Genomic DNA, 20,932 nt, shown 5'->3' with positions numbered 1-20,932 from the left:
AATGTTGGTTTATTTTTTTTAAGCATTATTAAGGGGGACCAAACAATCAAACATTTTCAAGCAAGCATTTTCTGGTGTCTCTCCCCCTCGACACCGCATCATTGTAATCAGCATTTTCATTCATCAATAAAATCATCATCATCATTCAAAACCCAATTCTCTCTCAGCTTCCGCAATTTGCTCACGACATTGGTTTTCCCGCACGGCACTGACAATCTAGTCTAGCGTGCGGCGAGGACCTCATTGGCGGACAGCAACCGCACTGACATCGGTTGCTTAGCCTTACGTTGCCCTTCCAAAGAACATCAGGAAGGCGTTGCGTAACAGTTGGTATCAGGAAGGTCTGCGTACACACTACTCTCCCCAGACCCCACTAGTGAAATTATATTGGGTTGTTGTTGTAGAGGAACCCTTGATTTGCCTATTAATTTTTTACGTAATTTCCTGGAACTCTTACGGTCACAGGTTAAGGGTCTCCCTAGAGAAAAGGTGTTATGGGCCTAAAACTTAAACTCAACTCAGGGAGAAATTTAAAAATAGCCAGATTTACAACTGGTCATTCAAAAATAGTCCACTTTCAAAAGTAATCGAAATTTAGCCACTTTTCATGTAAAGATAAATCTGAGCGAAAACACTGTTCAAAACCTGGAAAATACGCCCGTATATTATACTGGAGTTCCAGCATAAGTATGCTTGAACTCCAGCATATTATACGGGAGTTCTAGGATAACTATGATGGAACTCCAGCATAATATGTTGGAGTTCCAGCATAAGTACACTAGAACTCCAGCATAATATATTGGAGTTCCAGCGAGTATAAATGTCCAGTATAATATACTGGAGTTTGGAGCACCGGTGCTCCAGTCTCCCGTATATTATACAGGAGTCAGGAAAGTATATCGGTCCAGCATAATATGCTGGAGTTCGTACACAGATGCACCGAACTCCCGTATATTATGCGGGACCAGTCTCTGTTGCAGCAAAATAGTGGCTATTTTTCATTGACTTCATAAACGGTGGCTATTTTTGAATGACCAGCCCGAAAACTGGCTATACCGTGCTATTTTGACACTCTTATATCATGGTAAGCCCAAAGGCCTTAACCAGTACACTCTGGGCTTCTAGGCCCAACCTCTTTACAAGCCCAATCTTTCTATATGTTGTTTCTCTTTTAATTTGAATCCATTATATAGACTTCCCAAGCTTCTAATATTATGGTTTGTCAACACCAAAAATAACATATATTTCTCAACTATTTTGAACACTAAACTGTTGATAGCGCTGGCTCTCTCAAATTATCTTTCATATTTGACGTAGTCCAATTTCAACAGATCTAATATCAAATTACGTTTTTTGTTGGCAACATTTTCGGTTTTATTTGTTATAAAGTCCATGATCCGATTAATCCAAATTCATACTCGATAAATCCACTAAAGGAGTAAAATGTTTTCGGCCAAAAAAACTTTATTTACGTGACTCAAACTCGAGATATTTGATTAAAGTTATAGATAATCCAACTACTCAACCAATGGGCAATGAAGCATTCGATTTTACCCTTGGCTATGAGATAATATGTTTGAGTCTCTATAAGGGAGGTGTTTTGGACTTATCCAAATTATTTAGGAAAAAACATAACTGTCCAATATTTTAAAATATTCTACAAAGTTTTAGCAGCATTACTTGATTAACATTTGTGGCAACTATTTATTTGCAATCATAACATAATCCAGCTGGTTTCGGTATTCCAATCGCCCCTCCCCTCCAAGCGAAAATCACGTTTCCTCTATGGAAACCCAAGCCTTTAGTTGCTAATTTAATGCTCAACATATGATTTTTATCTTTCCTTTCTCTTCTATGAATGATTTTGTATTAACTATCGTTTTATTGGTACTTTATCTCTCTCAATAATTATTTGGTGGAATAAATAATTTTTTATTAACTGATGTGAATGCTTGTATGACAGACGATGCATATTTAGATAATTAACTGATGTTTGTAACATTATAAATATTATATACATTTTATATAATTGGTATAATATATTAAATAATTATTTATTAATATATTATGAAGCGTATATTAAAATATTTTTATTGGTATAATATTATATTATTTTGATAAAGATAGTACATAATTCTTTTTTTCAAAATAAATATACACAATGTATATTTGAAGTATTAATATAATATTTCAAAATATACCATATATATATATATACACACACAATGAACAGAAGAATTAAAAATTGTGCAATAAGTTGAAAAATTCTTTTGTTTGTTGGGTTTGTCAAAAAAATTATAAACTAGTAAACCGCCCTGTTTTTGGTATTATATGTATATAAACCATATATTTTATATATGTAAAAAAATTATTTACGTGTATTTTTAAATATATACAAAAAATATTATACTTATATAAGCATGTATATATATATATATATATATATATATATATATATATGTATGTATGTATGTATATATATATATATATATATATATATATATATATATATATATATATATCCTGTTATATTTTACGCACATTATATATTTAAAAAAATATATATCTCATGTATGTTGTATATGCATTTCTTATAAACTAATACATTATACATTGTATATATTTTATGCACTGTGGTATTAATTTAACCAAAAGACCACTAGGATCAATTCGTCCACTTTCACCTCTAATAAGAGGAGAGAGAGATTTGAATGCTAAATGAAATTTGGATAAGAGGAGAAAGAGTGTGAAAAAATAAATAAGAATAAGAACCAATCACATGATTTATGTATTATGTTTACCCATTAATTATGTGCTTAATCTGTAAAAAAAATTGCTATTTCTGAAATAAACAAAAATGGTGTTATTTTTTAAAATAATTTTTAGGAAATGCTCAACCGTATAAAAATCGTAAAAATTGCACAAGGCGATCAATTTGGTCGCCTCCATTTAATCTATACCCATTTTTTAAAAAAGTTTTAACTTGTACCTAATTTTTAAACAACTTCAGCCCATTTCTCCTCCTCCTCCTTCTCCTCCTCCGTTTTCTTCTTCTTCTTCCTCTTCTTCTTCTTCTTCTTCTTCTTCTTCTTCTTCTTCTTCTTCTTCTTCTTCTTCTTCTTCTTCTTCTTCTTCTTCTTCTTCTTCTTCTTCTTCTTCTTCTATTAACAACTGAAAAGCACTATAATTAATTCTCTAATACTACCACCATCTTAAGAGAAATTTTCATTCTGTTTTTAACATTGCCATGTGCACCGAAGTGCCTTTCTTTTGGAAATGATATTAAATGTCATTTTACAGTTTTGTATTCTAAAATCTCTTCTTAAATACACATTCTTACCTGTTTGGATCGAGGAATTTTGCCTTACGTATTCCACATCCACTATTGTAAATCCACTATACTTGTTTGGTTTTATATTTAAAAAAATTAGATGTAAAATACAAACTCAAATTATAGATCAAATGGTTTGTCATTTGAAACGTGCAATCCAAGTCCATTCCTACCAATATGTGTTTGGTCTTGGAAGTTACACTACAAGGGAAGGAAAAGAGGAAAAACAAACACTACAAGGTATTTCGTACCAGTGGATATTCTGTTTTAACTTGTAAGTTTCATTCTATTAACAACTTAAGCTTTGCCATTTATATTTCACTCTTCCTGCAAAATATTACTTCAACTTATATAGTGCTGAAGTTTTTACAAATGAACTAAATAACTTCAGCATCTTCTGCTGAAGTTTTTGAAAAAGCTTATCCAGGACAAAAAAACTTCAGCTTATTTAGTGCTGAAGTTTTTACAAATGAACTAAATAACTTCAGCATCTTCTGCTGAAGTTTTTGAAAAAGCTTTATGACAAAACTAATGAATCCAGGATAAAAAAATTTCAACTATTGTAGTGCTTAAGTTTTTACAAATGAATTAAATAACTTGAGCATCTTATCCAGGACAAAAAAAACTTCAGCACTACCTTTGCTACTTCAGGCGCGTTTACTAGAATGCTAAAGTTTTGCGTGATTGTCTTTGCTACTTCAGCCCCGTATGCTCAAGTTACACGAAAACGTGAGTACACTTGTAATTTTTTTTGCAAAGCGGGCACAAGTTAAAACGTGACCTAAAAAGCAGGTATAGATGCAAATCTCCTGTAAAAATCTCGACCTAATTGGGAATAAAAAGAGTTGGAGGACAAATAATTCATGTTCCTCTATTCTCATGGCCCATTTCATTGATCAATAATCACAATATGTTTTCTTCTTAAGGGTGTTAGACGGGCTGTGTCAGCCCGGTTCTGGACCGGACCAGATCGATTAAAACCGAAACCGGCTCGGACCGGTTAAAGGGGGCTGGGTTGGGTTGGGTTAGGGGGGACGCACGGGTTGCTCCGTTTACGTTTGGGATACCGGTTACCCAGACCAGTCCAATCCGTTAGGTGAACAGTGTTCGTAAACCGGTTAACCGGCCCGACCCGACCTAGTTTAATGGTAAAAATTTTTTTTTTAAAAATTTGGGCCAGATCTGACCGTTGGCAACGGTCCATTTCAGAAAATGGTCGTTGCCCAACGGGTGAATTGCACAAATAGCCCAATTTCTTTTAAAAAAAATTAACCCCCTTTCAAAATCTATAAATAACCCCCCCCCCTCTTCCTCATTTTTCACTTATCTCTCAATTCTCATATTCTCTCATTCTTCAATCTTCATTCTTCACCTATTAAAGTGCAATCAACTATTTGACTATTTTTTTTTAAATTTAATTTATCGTAGTATTTATTTTTTGAAGTTTGAACAATTGAACTTCAAAATTGGAACAATTGACGTTTCTTCGTGGTAACATTGGAGTTGTGGAATCATCAAGTGCTTAATTTATTGCCGAATTCGGTGCACTCCCTCCAACTCTTTCTCTTATTTACTATTTTATTTGCATATTTATTTGTTTTGTTGCTAGTAGTTAAATTTTTACAATATGTTTAATGCTGCAAAAAGTGTTTGTAACAAGGTTACTAATCGGGGAAATAAAAAAAAGAGGTAGTACTTCAGGTTTAGCATCTGGTAGTAATTTAAATACCTTTCCAAATATTCCTGAAACATTACCTGATAATAATATAGATTATGAACAATTGCAGGAAGATTTTGGTATAGATGATAATGAATTAGAAATGGAAGATGAGATACCACTTACACCTAGTAGTGTTGGAGCTGCTAGCAGGGGTGGTGGTCGTGTTGCTAGTAGTAGACCACATGTGGCCCCGACTAGTAATCGTAGAAAAAGAAGTAAGATTTGGAAATTCTTTGAGGAAATAGAAGGTACTGATAGAGTTAGATGTAAACTTTGTAATGATACTTTTAAACATAAGACTGGGAGACAATTAGGGGGGACTGAGATACTTAGTAGACATATCAGAACTGAGCATCCTATAGAATGGGGATCTGATGGAGATGGAAATCAATCAACTCTAAACCCTACTACTGGTGGTCTTGTGAAATATGATAAAATGAAGGATCGTAAGGAGTTAGCAAAAATGATTGCTTTGGGTTGTCTACCTTTTTCTTTTGCTTCTTCATCATATCTTATTATGTATATCAAAGGATTTACAATCCTTTATTTAAAGGTATCCCTATAAGTACTTGTAGAGCTGATATCTTTAGACTTCATGGACAATATCAAACATACACACGTCATTTGTTTAGCCACATTTCTTGTAGAGTTTCTCTAACTTCTGATATTGGTCATGCTGTTAATGGAAATGATTATTTGACAATTACATGTCATTGGATAGATGATACTACTTGTATGCAAAAATGTATTATCGCTTTTAGATATAATGAAGATCAGAGTCATACTGGTGCGTTTATAAGTAGTACTATTTGTGAAGTTGTTGAATTTTATAAACTCAAGCAAAAAGTATTGTGTATGTCTTTTGATAATACTTCTAACAATAATGCCGCAATTTCAATATTAAAACTGCATTTGCAACCACCTCTTGATGAAATTTTTCATGTTAGGTGTGCATGTCATATTTATAATTTAATTGTTAAAAGTGGCCTTGATTTATTTTCAACTGAGATTACTCATGTTAGAAGAGCGGTTGGTGTTATTCAAAGAAATAATAGACAATCTAGAATAAAGAAATTTAAGAATAAGTGTGTCCAGTATAACCTTAAACCCAGATTCATGCCAAACGAAATTGTTACTAGATGGAATTATACATATATATATTTTTAAAATGTTGCTACAAATATAGATTCCCAATAACTGAAGTTGCTAATGCGCATTGTACTGATCCAAACCGTATGTTAACAACTACTACTTGGGAGGTCATTAATGATGTTGTTAAATTTTTACATCTACTGTTGAGTTTTCTGGAGCATATTACCCTACTGTTACTATGACTTTAGTACATATAGCTGAAATTTCTTTTCTACTCTTTGAATTTAAGAAGAAAGAAAAATATAGGGATGTTGTTGAAAAAATGCAAGCAAAATTCAAAAAATATTTCTTTCCAATTCCTCCGATTTACTTAATTGGTGCTGTTTTAAATCCTTCTATTAAGATGTCTGATTGTCACCAATTAATGAATGCTTTATATACTTATATGGAGATTGGACCAACTGAAACCCCAGATTTATATACTTGTATGAACAAGCTAAATGAATATTTACAACAATTATATAATTATTATGCAAATGTAATTGATGATGCTGCTTGTAGTGTAGGCAATGTTAATCCCACTATGCATTGTACCACTTCTGCTACTGAGGATGATGAAGAAGGCCTTGAAAGTTTTAATATTTTTTCTACATTTTCTAACACTCAAACCAGTAGCAGGAACATTGATGAACCTCAATTCTACTTGCAGAAGCAAAAAGAGCCTCGCACAAAGGAATTTTCACCGTTGAGATGGTGGCATGAGAATGGAAAGCAATTTCCTGTTCTTTTCGCTATAGCTCGGGATGTGCTGAATGTGCCAATTTCAACTGTTGCATCAGAGAGTGCATTTAGACAAGCAAGATAACAACTTGAAGACACCCGTCACTCATTGGGAAGCAATGCTTTGGAATTTTAGTATGTTTCAGATATTGGATTAAATCGGAACGAAGAAATCAAGGACGTGAAGATGTTGATAGCCCAGAAGACGAGGAACTTGGAGATATATTAACACATGGTAACCTATCCGAATTTAACACTCCAGAAGGATGTCACTCTGTTCATATTGATTATGAAGAACTTACTAAGGCAATGCAAAACCGTTGAATTTACTCTTTTTTGGTTAATTTACTTTTTAAATGTAAACCTTTCAATTTGTAAGTTTGAATTTTGAAATAAATGTAGCACTTGAAATTTATAAGTGCACTTTATTTCTATCTTACTTGTATTCTTTATATTAATATAACTTACAATAGTTATACCAAATACAAAAAAAAATAAAAAATACACTAAACCTGGCCCGGCCCGGCCCCCTCAACCCGTAACCCGTACGGTTCAATTTTTACCCGGATGAACCCGAACCCGTTAAACCCGGTAAGCCCCAACCCGTAACCGGCCCGGACCATAATCCGTACGGGTACAAAAAATTCCACCTCGGCCCGGCCCACCCGTTAAACACCCTTATTTTTTCTTTTATAAGATAGTGAAAATCTCAGTTATTTGGTCAATTATATCATTTTCATCCTCAAGAAGTCCCAAAATAAATCCTGTCATTGGTCTATTATTTCCTTTTCATCCCCAAGATGCCCAAAATTAAATTCGAAACTCATATAATTTAGATGAAAGAGGAATCTTACAAAGTTCCCATCAATGATAAGAATATCCCTTAATTCTTAAGAATAATTACAAAGATAATAAGGTGACGAACGACTTCAACCTATATTGAAATGAGTACCTTGAAGCGTTGCCTCGAGTAAGAAGCTAAAAAGGTAGCTTGGTGCATAAAATGTCTCGTATTCACGCAGGATCAACTCTTAGAGATTTTTAATTAAAGTCTTATTTGTTTGCACTTAATAAAAGTCTGAATTTTAATCAATCAGATCTCAGACATTAAGTGTGTTTGATTTTAATATCTGAATGTTAATCATTTAGATTTTAACCATTAAGTAATTTTTTTACTTCATAACTACTTAATGGGTCTGAATAAGTCTGTATGGTTAAGATCTATAACCAAGACTTAATTTCATTAAGATGCTATAATCTACAATCATTACTAATTGCCGTCACCGCCTACCATTATCAACTACCACTACCACCACTATCACCACCCACCACCATCCTCAACCATACCCGCCACTACTACCACCACCCACCTCAACTACCACAACCAACCACTCTATCACCATCAAAAACCATAGCGACACCGCCCACCATTATAAACTACCACCACTTATCATTGCCTTCTTCAATCACAATTACAATCACCACTACCACCATCCACCATTTATTAACTATCACCATCATCCTCAACCACTATCGGTATCGCTACCAATCAGCACTAGCTACTACCCACAACCACCACCATCAACCAAAATCACAACCAACCACCGCCTCTAATCGGCACTCACAAGCACATCCGTTAGTCATCACCTATATATATATATAAGTTAATATTTTATTTGAATTTTATGTTTATTAATATTTAAATAAAGATAAATTATATATATTCAGATGTTAAAAAAACAAACAATTTTAATCATTTAGTATTCAAATCTTAATATAGATCTTGATATTTAGATATGTATTCAGATTCAGATGTCTTAATCTTAATATAAATCTTGATATTCAGATATGTCTTCAGATTAAGACGTTTTAATTTTAAAAAAAATGAGGCCTAAGAATAGGAAAGGTCAAGCAGGGGTGTCAATGGATCTTTAAAAATCAATTAAACCGACCGAACCGTACCGTAGCGAGTCGATTTTTATAGTTCTTTTAACAAATCGTAGGTTTTTATATAAATTTAGAACCGCACCTAATGATAGGGTAGGTTTTTATTTTTATAAAAATAAACCAAAAGAAAAACAAATCGTACCGAATAAATTTATATATGAAAAATATATTTTATATACTAAGTTTGAAACTAACAAAGCATTAAGGTTTTTTTGGGCCTTGAGATTATGAAAATGACTACAAGTGACAAAGCAATTAATATCCAAAGTCCCAACTTCCAAACCTATTCTACTACTCATACTGAAACTAAATTAGTTTCAACATTTAGAATGTAAGCACGTAATTTTTGACCCGCACGTTAGAATTATCTTTATTAGTCTTAGTATCTTTAGAATATCTCTTTGAGTTTATTTCTATAGGATTTCACTCTATTATTAATTTTAATTCTAGTTTTTAAAGTATAAAAATTAAAAATTACAAAAATAGTTTCATCCTATTATGCATTTTTTTTATACTTAAAGTCATTAGTATTATTTCAAATCTATTATGGTCTAACATATTTATCTTTATCTTTGTCTTAATATAATTCATGTTGAAAAAAAAGAAAGAAAGAAGAAGAACACAAAAATAATCATTTATTTTTTTTATCTTTCTAGCCCAAATTGAGGCCCAATTCGGACACCCCTCCCCTTTTCACTTGAGCCCAACCCCCCTTAGGCCAACATCACACTGACCCGCCCCACTCCCTTCCTTCAATCCCAGCCGTTCATCCCATTTAGATCCAACAATCCTAATTAATCCTAGACCCCATATAAAAACATAATATTCATCTAACCCTAAACCTTATCTAATTCTCAAATCAGCTGCACCCCTTTTTCCCCACGCCTTTGCCGCCCTCCAGCCACCTTAAACCGCCGGAAGTCCGGCATTCCACGTAGGCCCTGGTCCCCTCCCCCTCATCTCTCCCTCCACGTGGCGTAACTAACTCTGACAAGGGAATATTCCCAATCATCACCGCCTCTCTCACTCGCCCTCATGAAATCACACACTCCTCTTCTTTTGGACGGATTCTCGATTAATGGGAGTCGTAGGATCAGGAGTTAAACTCTCAATCCTAGCCTTCCATTCCTCAAGAACCGACCTATCTAAGAGAAGAATTTGATTTTTTTTGGGACAGAGTTTCTGGACAGATTTTCAGATAAAAGTTTGAAGAGAAAAGGTTCTAGGGTTCTTGGGGCTCATTTTGGATTTTATATTTTTGTATAAATCTCAGAAAACAAAATATAGATAAAGGTGTTTCTGTCCTTCTCGTCTTGGATTCCGATTTTTTAAACTTTTTTAAAAATGAACTTCGCTTGGGGTTGCTGAGATTGGGTTCGAGTTTTGTCGTCAGGGTCGTGGATCCGGAGCGCAGTTCTGGAAGTGAGTTAATCTCTGTTTTTGCTGGATTTCGGACTCCACGTTTGTAGATGATTTTCTTCATTTTTGCTCATATATTCAAGGGATTTTACTCTAACAGGTTTCTCTCAGATCTTTCTTTTCTCTCTCTCTTTGTATGCTACGGATTGAGCTTCAAAAGAACCATTTGAGAACGGGTGGGGTTTCGTACTTGTTTGGATAATATCTTTTTATTAAATTTCCTTTAATTGAATGTTCTGATCTTGAATGGATTTTGTGCTAAAAAAATTTAAAAGAAAAACAGAATACTTTGGAGTAGCTAACATGTGCTTCGTCTAAACTAGTTATATAATTTGATCCATTATTTTTTTGAGTTCAAATTTTTAGTGTTGTATTGTGTGTTACAATTATTTAGCCTTCTCTTACTAAAACAGAATAAGCTTGGCATTATATTAATAAAACAGGCATATTCATATTTCGTGCCTATGTCTGCAAGTTCATTCACAGTTTGAAGTTCAACCCACGTGAACTCCCTCTAATTTAGTACTAAAGTGGCACTTCAGTTAATTGAATTCAGAAGCACTTTTTGAATTGTTTGGATTTTAAGGGAAAATTGGGTACCGATAAGCCTCAAATGATCCGTTGTCAGTAGCCATTAAAATATTTGAGGATTCTTTTCAAGTGTGTCTTCATAGGTGCAAGTTTAATTTGTCGGGTGTATAAAATGTATAAGATGTCTAAGGCTTTAAATATTGCAATTTTGTCTGCCTATATCATTCGTTGTTTCATTCAAAGTTCACATTCCATTTTATGGGTCGGGTTCTCGAAAACGCTGGTGTTGTCTTTTGTGGAGCTGGGCAGTGAGGAAAATGTGAACGACATCTCCAGAAATTAGTGGCTCTTATCATAATTTAATCCATCATATGTCTATTTTATTATCACTTTGTAGGTTCTTTTCCTTTTGCGATTTTGGTCTTATCCTTCTTTGCTTGTCTGCTGTTTGAATGATTGTTGGATCGCGGGAAGGTAAAGATAGAGCCTGTCAGCTATTAAATTTTCACCTACATACTTTAGGATTGGGCTCGGTCCGGATACATGAAATAAATAGCCTAAAGAACATGAGCATGAATTGAATTCTTCTTTTATTTAGTTGCCTTTATTTACTTTATTTATTATATTATTCGGTAGTAGCGATCACATCTGGGTAGGCAATATTAGGATGTTTATTTAGTTTTTATTTTCAAGGTGAGAAGTTGTTCCCTTTAGTTTATATTTGGGGGAATGCTCGCAGATTTTGTATATATTTTATCCAGGGAATGCCATTGTAACGGAGGCGGTAATGGATATTATGGAACGAGTATAGTGTAGACTTTTAATATTTCTCTTATTTTATTCTTTTTTTTTTATTTAGGTGGGAACAACCTCGAGCCTCTTGCGTGTTTATTTTACTTTTGTGTGTGTTGCCTCAATTTGAATATCCCAAAAGCTAACTGGATCATGTACGCAATCGTACTAGTCATGGGGCTCGAGGAATGCCTAACACCTTCTCTTCGAGTCAAATGAACTTCCTTATCTAGAATCTCTGGTGCAAACTAGTTTAGAGTCAAATATGTTTTTAAGGAAAAATTGCTTTTAAATGGTAACTTGGCACACCGAGATTATATGCCAAGTGGCGACTCTGAGTTAATCCCTTTTAAACAAATGTTTTGTCACTTTTCAATTTTGAAAAATCTTTTTGAACTTTACAAGTCTTTTTTTTTTTAAAGGGGTTAGTGAAGTAAACAAAAGGGTGTAACATAGAATAGCAAGTAACTAGGCATTCTAGCGATCTTCATTAGCAAGGCACAAGGTATTGGATATCTTTCCTCTCGTATGATGTAGATTTCTATTGTTACATATAAATCATCTAATAAACTCTATTCTTGAGCCCTAATTTGGTTAGTATCTTTCTACTCATATGATTTATATATCTCTTGCCTTTGCTTAATTTGTTTTACGCTACCATAGAATACTCGGATGAATCTTCATTCTAGATGTCTTTCATGTTACTTTAATTCATAACTTTTAAAATAGTAAAATTGTCTAGAGATTTTTGCCAGAATTATGTGCAAGTACGTATTTATTGCATTCTAACTTCGACTAGCGATTCTTACATGATTTTTTTAAAAAATACCAAAAAGATAACCAAATCATACCGATATCGAAAAAAAACTGAGATGGTTGAGACAGTTCCTAAAAATCTAATTTTGGTTATACAAAATAAAATAATTGAAAATTAATATGGTATAAATTTTATAAAATAACTGACCAAACTGAACAATTGATGCCCCTATGGTCAAGGACTCTTATCAAGTGTTCCATGTAGCTAGGTTTTTCTTCCTTGCCTATTTGAGAAATTTGTTCCTCGAGTACAAGGTGGATGGAGCATATAATCATTGGGTTTAACTGAGTTCTATCATTTTTCAACACAAAACATATATGTGTGTGTGAAAAATCATTAAAAGTGAAACAAATTTTAAATTTGGAATCCATAATTTAAAAATGTAATGACTTGGTTTTAATGGTAATAAATTGCAAACTAAACCTATTAAGTTTAACTCATAATTTGGAATGCTTTCGTTGCATGTAATGATAATATATGACCAATAATATATTGCCTCCTTACGTGTGATAGTGATTACATTTGGATTATTATTTCTCCATCACAAGTTAAGATAATATTATGCTTACATAAAGGCGATATCATTCTTAGACTGCATTTTCCAAATATGGCCTTTGGTATGACTAAGAGACGGAATATATCTTGAATTTTCCATCCCTTTGAGCAAACTCTTGCATGACATCAGACATGGATGATATCTAATTAAATGTGACTTAGCTTATTAAAGAAAAGTGGCTTGTAACAAAGAATGTTTAATTTAATTAAGTCAAGTGTTGCATTCCGAAGGGAGCTTTGGAGCAACGGTATACTTGTCTCCGTGTGATTTATATGTCATGGGTTTGAACCGTTGAAAAAATCACTAATATTTGCATTAGGGTAGGTTGTTTATAATCACACCCTTAGGGTACGGGCCTTCCCCAAACCCTGCGTAAATACAAAATATTTTGTACAAAGAGATTTTTTTTTTTTCAATCACATTCTGATGCCAAAAATGGTAGCGCAAGAGTTATTTGTTAGCCCTATGCGATTGGATGTGAGGTTTTGTCTAGAAGAGCTACACTTGTATTTAATTGCTCCTACGAGATCTAAGTTTTTTTTTTAAAAATTGATAATGTTAATGGATGATTTCAATGCAATTTTCGTCCTACTATAGAAAAGTGCAAATTTTCTGAATGTATATATGGTACAACTTATATAAAATTGATGCATTGCTCTTATAGGGTAGAAATATTAAATTACATTGAATATGTAGGACTCTCGTCTTTCATTGCTTAATAGAAAACAAGCTAGTAGTCAAATTTATAGTTGGAAAATCCAATTCACTTAGCACTTGGCATTGCTTATAATGTTAATTTTAGGTTTAGAAAATATCAACTTGCAGTTTATTATAAAGAGAAATAAGCCTCGACGAGGTTGTTATCAAGCTGAAGGGCAATAGTTTTCAGTACATGACTCATCGATTACTATCCCATTAGAGGAAAAGAGATATTAAAATTTCGTTATTTAAATAGTGAATATCTTGAAATCCCCTTAAACTATTATATTTTTGTCAGTTACATACTTAAATTATCCGATGTCCCCAAAATCCCCTTTAACTATATCCCTTATATATTAAAAAATCTTTTGTCGATTTTTTAATGAAATATGTAAGGTAACTCGCCAAAAGAAGCGTGAGAGATGAAATTATACATAAATATAGCCCCAATTGGTCATTTCTAATGGTTAATTACTGTTACCCTCTTTAAAAAATTATTTTCCCTATATTTTCTTTATATTCTAGCCTTCTTCATTTTTCATCTTTCTTCTTCCTTTATTCTTATGGTTTTCATATGAAATTTTTTTCTTTTATTTCTTCTAAAATTATCTTTCTTCTTCATTTAGGTCTTCTTCTTTCAACCAAATCCTAATGTTTTTTTATCCAAAACTCTTATTAAGCTACAATTTCCGGTGAAAATGAAGGTTATTGGAAAAAATTCAATGTTTAATCAAAGTTTAATGGTAAAAATCATGATTGAGACATGGTGTAGCCATTATCGGAGGAGATAGAAGAGGTTTTTTTTTTTTTTTTTTTTGACAAATAACCATGTGTTTATCGCTTCATTCCTCTACCTTTGATTTTTTAACCCCCAAAACATTTACCCTTTTAATTATTTTTTGTTATTAGTTAAAATTCTTAATTAAATTGATATATCAGATTAGGCTGAATAAATAGAAGGGTGTATCACACTCACCACTAAGAAAACGACGAGAGTTTTTTAATATATAGGTGTATATAATTAAGAGGGGTTTTGGGGACACCGAATAGTTTAAGTAGGTAACTGACAAAAACGTGATAGTTTAAGGGAGTTTTAACTTATTATTTTAAAGAAAATCATTGATCCGAAAGGCCACTTACATATTTCTTTTACTTTTTAGTATTTTGAACCACATAATCTCATGTCAAATGATGAAGTTAATTGTTAATTAAGTTCTTTTGATTTGCATAACTGAGTGTGCAAAGAATGTCGATTTCCACTAATTTGTGGAATATTACTGTAACTACATGGACGGAAAAGAATAAAGAGGAAAACAATTTTTTGCCTTCATTGTGCATCCAAATAGGATAGTGTTTCAGAAGATAAAATTGTGAAGTAACACGTATTAAGGATCAGAGAACATATATAATCATTTTATATTTTTGAAAAAATGACACTATATAGCCGAAAAATATATATTTTTATAATATATATACATTTCTGTATACAACAATAACAACAACAACAACCCAGTAAAATCCCACAAAGTGGGGTCTAGAGAGGGTAATGTGTACGCAGACCTTACCCCTACCCCAATAGGGCAGAGAGGCTGTTTCCGATAGACCCTCGGCTAGAAAGACGGAAATAAAAAATAAGAAAAGACAATTCATTAGTAACTCCAGTAGAAACCGTAATAGTAACAGAAGCATAACAACCAAAAGATAAATGACATGCAATAACAGTAACCAATATCTAAGGCCCGGGGCTAAGATAAACAGCAAGGATAGTGTCGATTCAACATAAAATGCAAGACATCTAAGATCAACCCTAATCCAATCCCGCCTCACCCCCGGTATGAAGTAAGGAAAGCTCTACTGTCCCCTAACCTACAACCCTAATGCTTGACCTCTAGACCTTCCTATCAAGGGTCATGTCCTCGAAAATCTGCAGTCGTACCATGTCCTGCTTGATCACCCCTCCCCAATACTTCTTAGGCCTCCCTCTACCTCTTCTCGTACCCACCACGGCCAACCGCTCACACCTCCTCACCGGAGCATCAAGGCTTCTCCTCCGCACGTGTCCGGACCATTTGAGCCTCGCTTCCCGCATCTTGTCATCCACAGGGGCCACACCCACCTTCTTTCGAATATCTTTATTCCTAATCTTGTCTATCCTAGTGTTCCCGCACATCCACTTCAGCATCCTCATCTCTGTTACCTTCATCCTCTGGATATGGGAGTTCTTAACCGGCCAACACTCTGCCCCATACAACATGGCCGGTCTAACCACAACTCTATAAAACTTACCTTTGAGTATCGGTGGTATTTTCTTGTCACAAAAGACTCCATATGCAAGCCCCTATTTCATCCAGCCCGCCCCTATACAGTGAGTGACGTCCTCGTCGATCTCTCCGTCCCCTTGAATCATCGACCCAAGGTACTTGAAGCTATCTCTTTTGGGGATGACTTGTGATCCAAGCCTCACGTCCCTGCCTACTTCCCTCGACTCAGCGCTAAACTTGCACTCCAGGTACTCTGTCTTAGACCTGCTCAATTTGAAACCCTTAGACTCGAGGGTCTGTCTCCAAACCTCCAATCTCTCGTTAACACCGACCCTCGTCTCATCAATTAGAACTATGGCATCAGCAAATAACATACACCACGACACATCCCCTTGAATATGGTGTGTCAATGCATCCATCACCAATGCAAATAAGAGCGGGCTAAGCGCAGAGCCTTGGTGTAATCCCATAACAACCGTAAAATGCTCCGAGTCACCTCCCACAGTCCTCACCTTAGTCTTAGCTCCATTATACATGTCCTTGATTGCTCTTATGTAGGCTACCGGTACGCCTTTTGCCTCAAGACATCTTCAGAGCACCTCCCTAGGGACCTTGTCATACGCTTTCTCAAAGTTAATAAACACCATGTGCAGATCCTTCTTCTTATCCCTGTACTGTTCCACCAACCTCCTAATAAGGTGGATAGCTTCCGTAGTGGAGCGACCCGACATGAACCCATATTGATTGTCAGATATAGACATCGTCTTCCTCACCCTCACCTCCACCACCCTGTCCCAGACTTTCATGGTATGGCTAAGTAACTTGATACCCCTATAATTGTTACAACACTGGATATCACCTTTGTTCTTGTACAACAGTACCACTGTACTCGACCTCCACTCCTCTGGCATCCTCTTTGTCCTAAAAATTACATTGAACAACCTAGTAAGCCACTCCAATCCTGCTCTACCCACACACTTCCAAAACTCAACCGAAATTTCATCTGGCCCGGTCACTCTACCCCTACTCATCTTACGCAAAGCCCCCACGACCTCCTCCACCTTAATGCGCCTACAATACCTAAAATCTTGGAGACTCTCCGAATTCCCCAAGTCCCCTAGCGCTATATCACGGTCCCCCTCCTCGTTTAGAAGACCATAGAAGTACGTCTTCCATCTCTGCTTAATATGGGACTCTCCCGTCAATACTTTACCATCCTCGTCTTTGATGTACCTTACTTGGTCCAGATCCCGGGCCTTCCTCTCCCTCTCTTTAGCCAGCCGAAACAACTTTCTGTCCCCACCTTTCTCCCCAATTCCTTGTATAGACAACCAAACGCTGCATTCTTAGCCTCCGTGACCGCCAACTTTGCCTCCTTCCTTGCCACCTTGTACCTCTCTCTATTCGCTTGACTCTCCTCCTCGCTTGTGCTCCCTGCCAACTTCGCGTACGCTGCCTTCTTCGCCTCCACTTTACCTTGGAGTACGTCATTCCACCACCAGTCGCCTTGGTGCCTGCCAGAAAAACCCTTCGATATCCCTAGCACCTCTCTCACCACCTCCCTCACATAGTTCGCCGTCGTTGACGACATAGTGCTCGCGTCTCCACTACTCCTCCAAGCTCCCATAGTGGATAACCTCCCCTCCAACTCCTGGGCTTTATCCTTGGTTAAAGCTCCCCATCAAATCCTCGGTCGGCCACGAGCATACCTCTTCTTCCTCTTCATCATAATGCCGATGTCTATCACTAAGAGCCTATGCTGAGTCGCGAGGGTGTCTCCCGGGATAACCTTGCAATCCTTGCACAACCCTCTATCACACCTTCTAAGGAGAATGTAATCAATATGATTCTTCACTGTCGAACTTTGGAAAGTAACCAGATGCTCCTCCCTCTTCGGAAAAGTCGAGTTCACAATCACCAGCTCAAAAGCCTTAGCGAAGTCTAACAACGAAGTACCTCCTCCGTTCCTATCCCCAAGGCCAAATCCCCCATGCACCTCACCATAACCACCAGCAGCCGACCCAATATGGCCATTAAAATCCCCTCCAATAAATATATTTAACATTTCTGTATGTTAAATATATAAATTTTAAAGACTTTTGCGGCTATCATATGCAAATAATTTCGATCGGGACTAAAAATGATATTTTCCCTATATATATCCCCAAACAAAATAACATTATATTACTAAAAAAAATAAATGGTCATCTCACAGAGCTCCTAATTCCTATGGATATCATAGATTTATATTAGCATGTGAATAGGCCTACAAAACCCATGTATATTGTCTTCGATTTCACAATAAAAAGCAATAGAGGTTTAATTAAATAAATGCTAACAAAGATTTGTTCTTTTTGTTTACCCTTAAAATGGATAATAATTAAATTTGTACGCTATTTTAAGAATATGTGGATTGATTCAATACAAGTAATCAAGAATGTTAGATAAACGAATGAAAGACAAAATGAATAATCAAATCATTTGTAATGCTATGGCGTAGCTTGAACTTGGGTTGGACAATGGTTTTACCCTCGATCGGACCCTCGGTCCGGAGTCATAGAGAATGAATAACAAACAGTAAAGTAACAGCTTTGCTGTAGCTAGAGAATAGTAAAAACGAAATTATATTGCCTTGGTATGCGCTTACAACATTAAATAAAAACTATCCCCCTTTACCTAGTAGGAGCGTTTCACCTCTAGTACAATTCTAAGAAAGGTAAAAAATCCTCTTTTTCGTTAATCACTAATCTATTGACAATACGAGCTGTGATATCCGATGGGGTGAGGATATCGCGGCCCTCTGTTGGTCGTCTGTAACCGTTATCGTATTTTCCGAGGTCTCGGAGATCGTTCCGGGATAGGAGAAGTAATGCCTTATCAAGCCCGGTGGCGACCTCTCTGTTCGGACCTCGGTACGAGGCATCTCGGCTTCGATTCCGACCCTATATAGTCATGCCCTCGATTCGTTTGACCCGCCCGAAAGTCGAGGTCTCGGTTACCCTCGGTTTTACCCATATGCCATCATGACTAGTAGATTTTGGGTCGTGAAAACTACCTTAGATAGCCAGTCCGGATACTTAACTTTCCGAATGGATCCTATTTTAAGGAGTTTAGATACCTCGTCCTTGATGAAGGTATGCTTGACCTCGGACTGTGATCTCCTTTTCTGCTTAACCAGATGGATCTTCGGGTCCAAACTTAGTTTATGAGTGGTCACCTGTGGCGAGATCTCTGTCATATCAAGATGGGACCAATCGAAACAGTCTATGTTAGTTATAATGAATTCAATGAGTTTTTTCCTAAGCTCAGGAGTTAAGCCCGTGCCCAGGTATACCTTCCAATCGGGCAAGTGTTCGATCAATATGACTTGCTCCAGCTCCACGACTGTTGATTTGGTGACATTGAAATCATCAGGGGCGATGAACGACCTAGGGGCTCCGTAATCATCATCCTTGCCTCCTCCTCGCTCTTCCGATTCGGTCATATAGGTGATTGCTATTTAGTTACTTTCTTCCTAGTCAGCTCCGTGTTCTTTAATGTTGAGAGCACGGGCACCGGGATTACCTCATCGTCTACAAACATTTCTTTTACAGTCGGCTATTCTCCGTAAAACGTCTTGATCCCTCCCTGTGTGGGGAACTTCAGTGCCTACTATAATGTCGAGGATACTGCGCTCATGTTGTGAACCCAAGGCCTTCCGAATAAGGTGTTATACCTCATGTCCCCTTCAATCATATAGAATTCGGTATCCTGAATCATCCCGGCAATATTTACTAGCAAAGTTATTTCTCCTTTGGTAGTTTTGCATGCCATATTAAATCCGTTCAACACCCTGACCGCCGACACTATATGATCTTGTAGCCCCAACTGTTCTACGACCCTCGATATGATAATGTTGATCGATCTGCCTGGATAAATCAACATTCGCTTGAGTCGGGATTTGTTGATAAGTACGGATATTACCAATGCATCATTATGAGGCTGCATAATGCCCTCGGCATCCTCGTCGCTGGACGAAATGGCGCCCTCCAAGATATAATCTCGGGTGCGCTTCTCCCTCGTGATGGATACTTTTTTGCGCTTTATCACAGACCCTTGAGGGACATCGACCCCTCTAATGACCATGTTGATGACGTGTTGAGGTTCCTCTTGGTCGGCCCATTTGTTGGAGCCCCTATTCCTGAAGTGATTTTTGGCTCGATCACTCAGGAATTCTAGGAGATGCCTGTTGTCGGAAGTCCTCGGTCTTGTGGCCAGGAGTTTCATGATACTTACACATCAGATTAGGGTCTCTCTGGGTAGGGTCAGATTGCAATGGTCGAGGCCACTTGGTCTCCTTAATGCGTCCAATGGACGATACGATGCTTGTTGCGTCAACGTTGAAGTTATACTCTGACAATCTTGGAGCTTCCCTCCCACCGAGCGGCCTGTCGAAACCACTTTTTCTCATCAAGCCTCAATTATTGGGCCCTCAATCGCTTCTCTTTTTGTTTCTTATAGAGTTGCTTCGGGACCCGTTTCCCCTTCGATTTATGATGTATGGTTGATACCGTTCTCGGACCAGCCTTGATTCATGATAGACGATTCTCTTAGGCTTGTCATCGGTTCTGATGGGATAAACGGGCCCGGAAGGGGCTCCGAGTTGGTCATCCTTGACTCTAATTTTTGATCAATACCTATTGTGTACGTCGACCCAAGTTACCGCTGGGTATTCTACCAAGTTTTGCTTCAGCTGCTGCGAAGCAAAGAAGCTTCGGTGTTTGATTCCTAGAGTAAATGCATGAATGGACCAATCATCCGCAATTGGAGACAAGTTCATCTGTTCCATTTGAAACCTCGACACGAACTCCTTGAGCATCTCGTTGTCCCTTTTCTTAACCTTGAAAAGATCCTATTTTCTGGTCGCGACCTTGATGGCCTCGACATGAGCCTTCACAAAAGTATCTGCGAGCATAGCAAACGAATCAATGGAATTTGGGGGCAAGTT

At 36.3% G+C, this 20,932-nt stretch overlaps 1 protein-coding gene across 1 annotated transcript; it reads right to left on the bottom strand.

Annotated features, from left to right (window-relative positions):
* Positions 1–17,626: 17,626 nt before the first annotated feature.
* LOC104241882 (uncharacterized) lies at positions 17,627–18,010 on the bottom strand. Its single transcript, XM_009796839.1, has one exon. The coding sequence runs from the start codon at positions 18,008–18,010 to the stop codon at positions 17,627–17,629; it is 384 nt and encodes a 127-aa protein (XP_009795141.1).
* Between the last annotated feature and the right edge of the window lie 2,922 nt (positions 18,011–20,932).

This window comes from Nicotiana sylvestris, chromosome 11 (assembly GCF_000393655.2).
Source record: "Nicotiana sylvestris chromosome 11, ASM39365v2, whole genome shotgun sequence".
NCBI classification, from domain to species: domain Eukaryota; kingdom Viridiplantae; phylum Streptophyta; class Magnoliopsida; order Solanales; family Solanaceae; genus Nicotiana; species Nicotiana sylvestris.
The sequence above is the reverse complement of the archived record's forward strand: the minus strand, read 5'-3'. Positions and strand labels throughout refer to the sequence as shown.

What these genes read in the sequence shown, in the direction of transcription:
- LOC104241882 (XM_009796839.1), bottom strand. Translation starts at nt 18,010, where the DNA reads ATGTTAAATATATTTATTGGAGGGGATTTTAATGGCCATATTGGGTCG.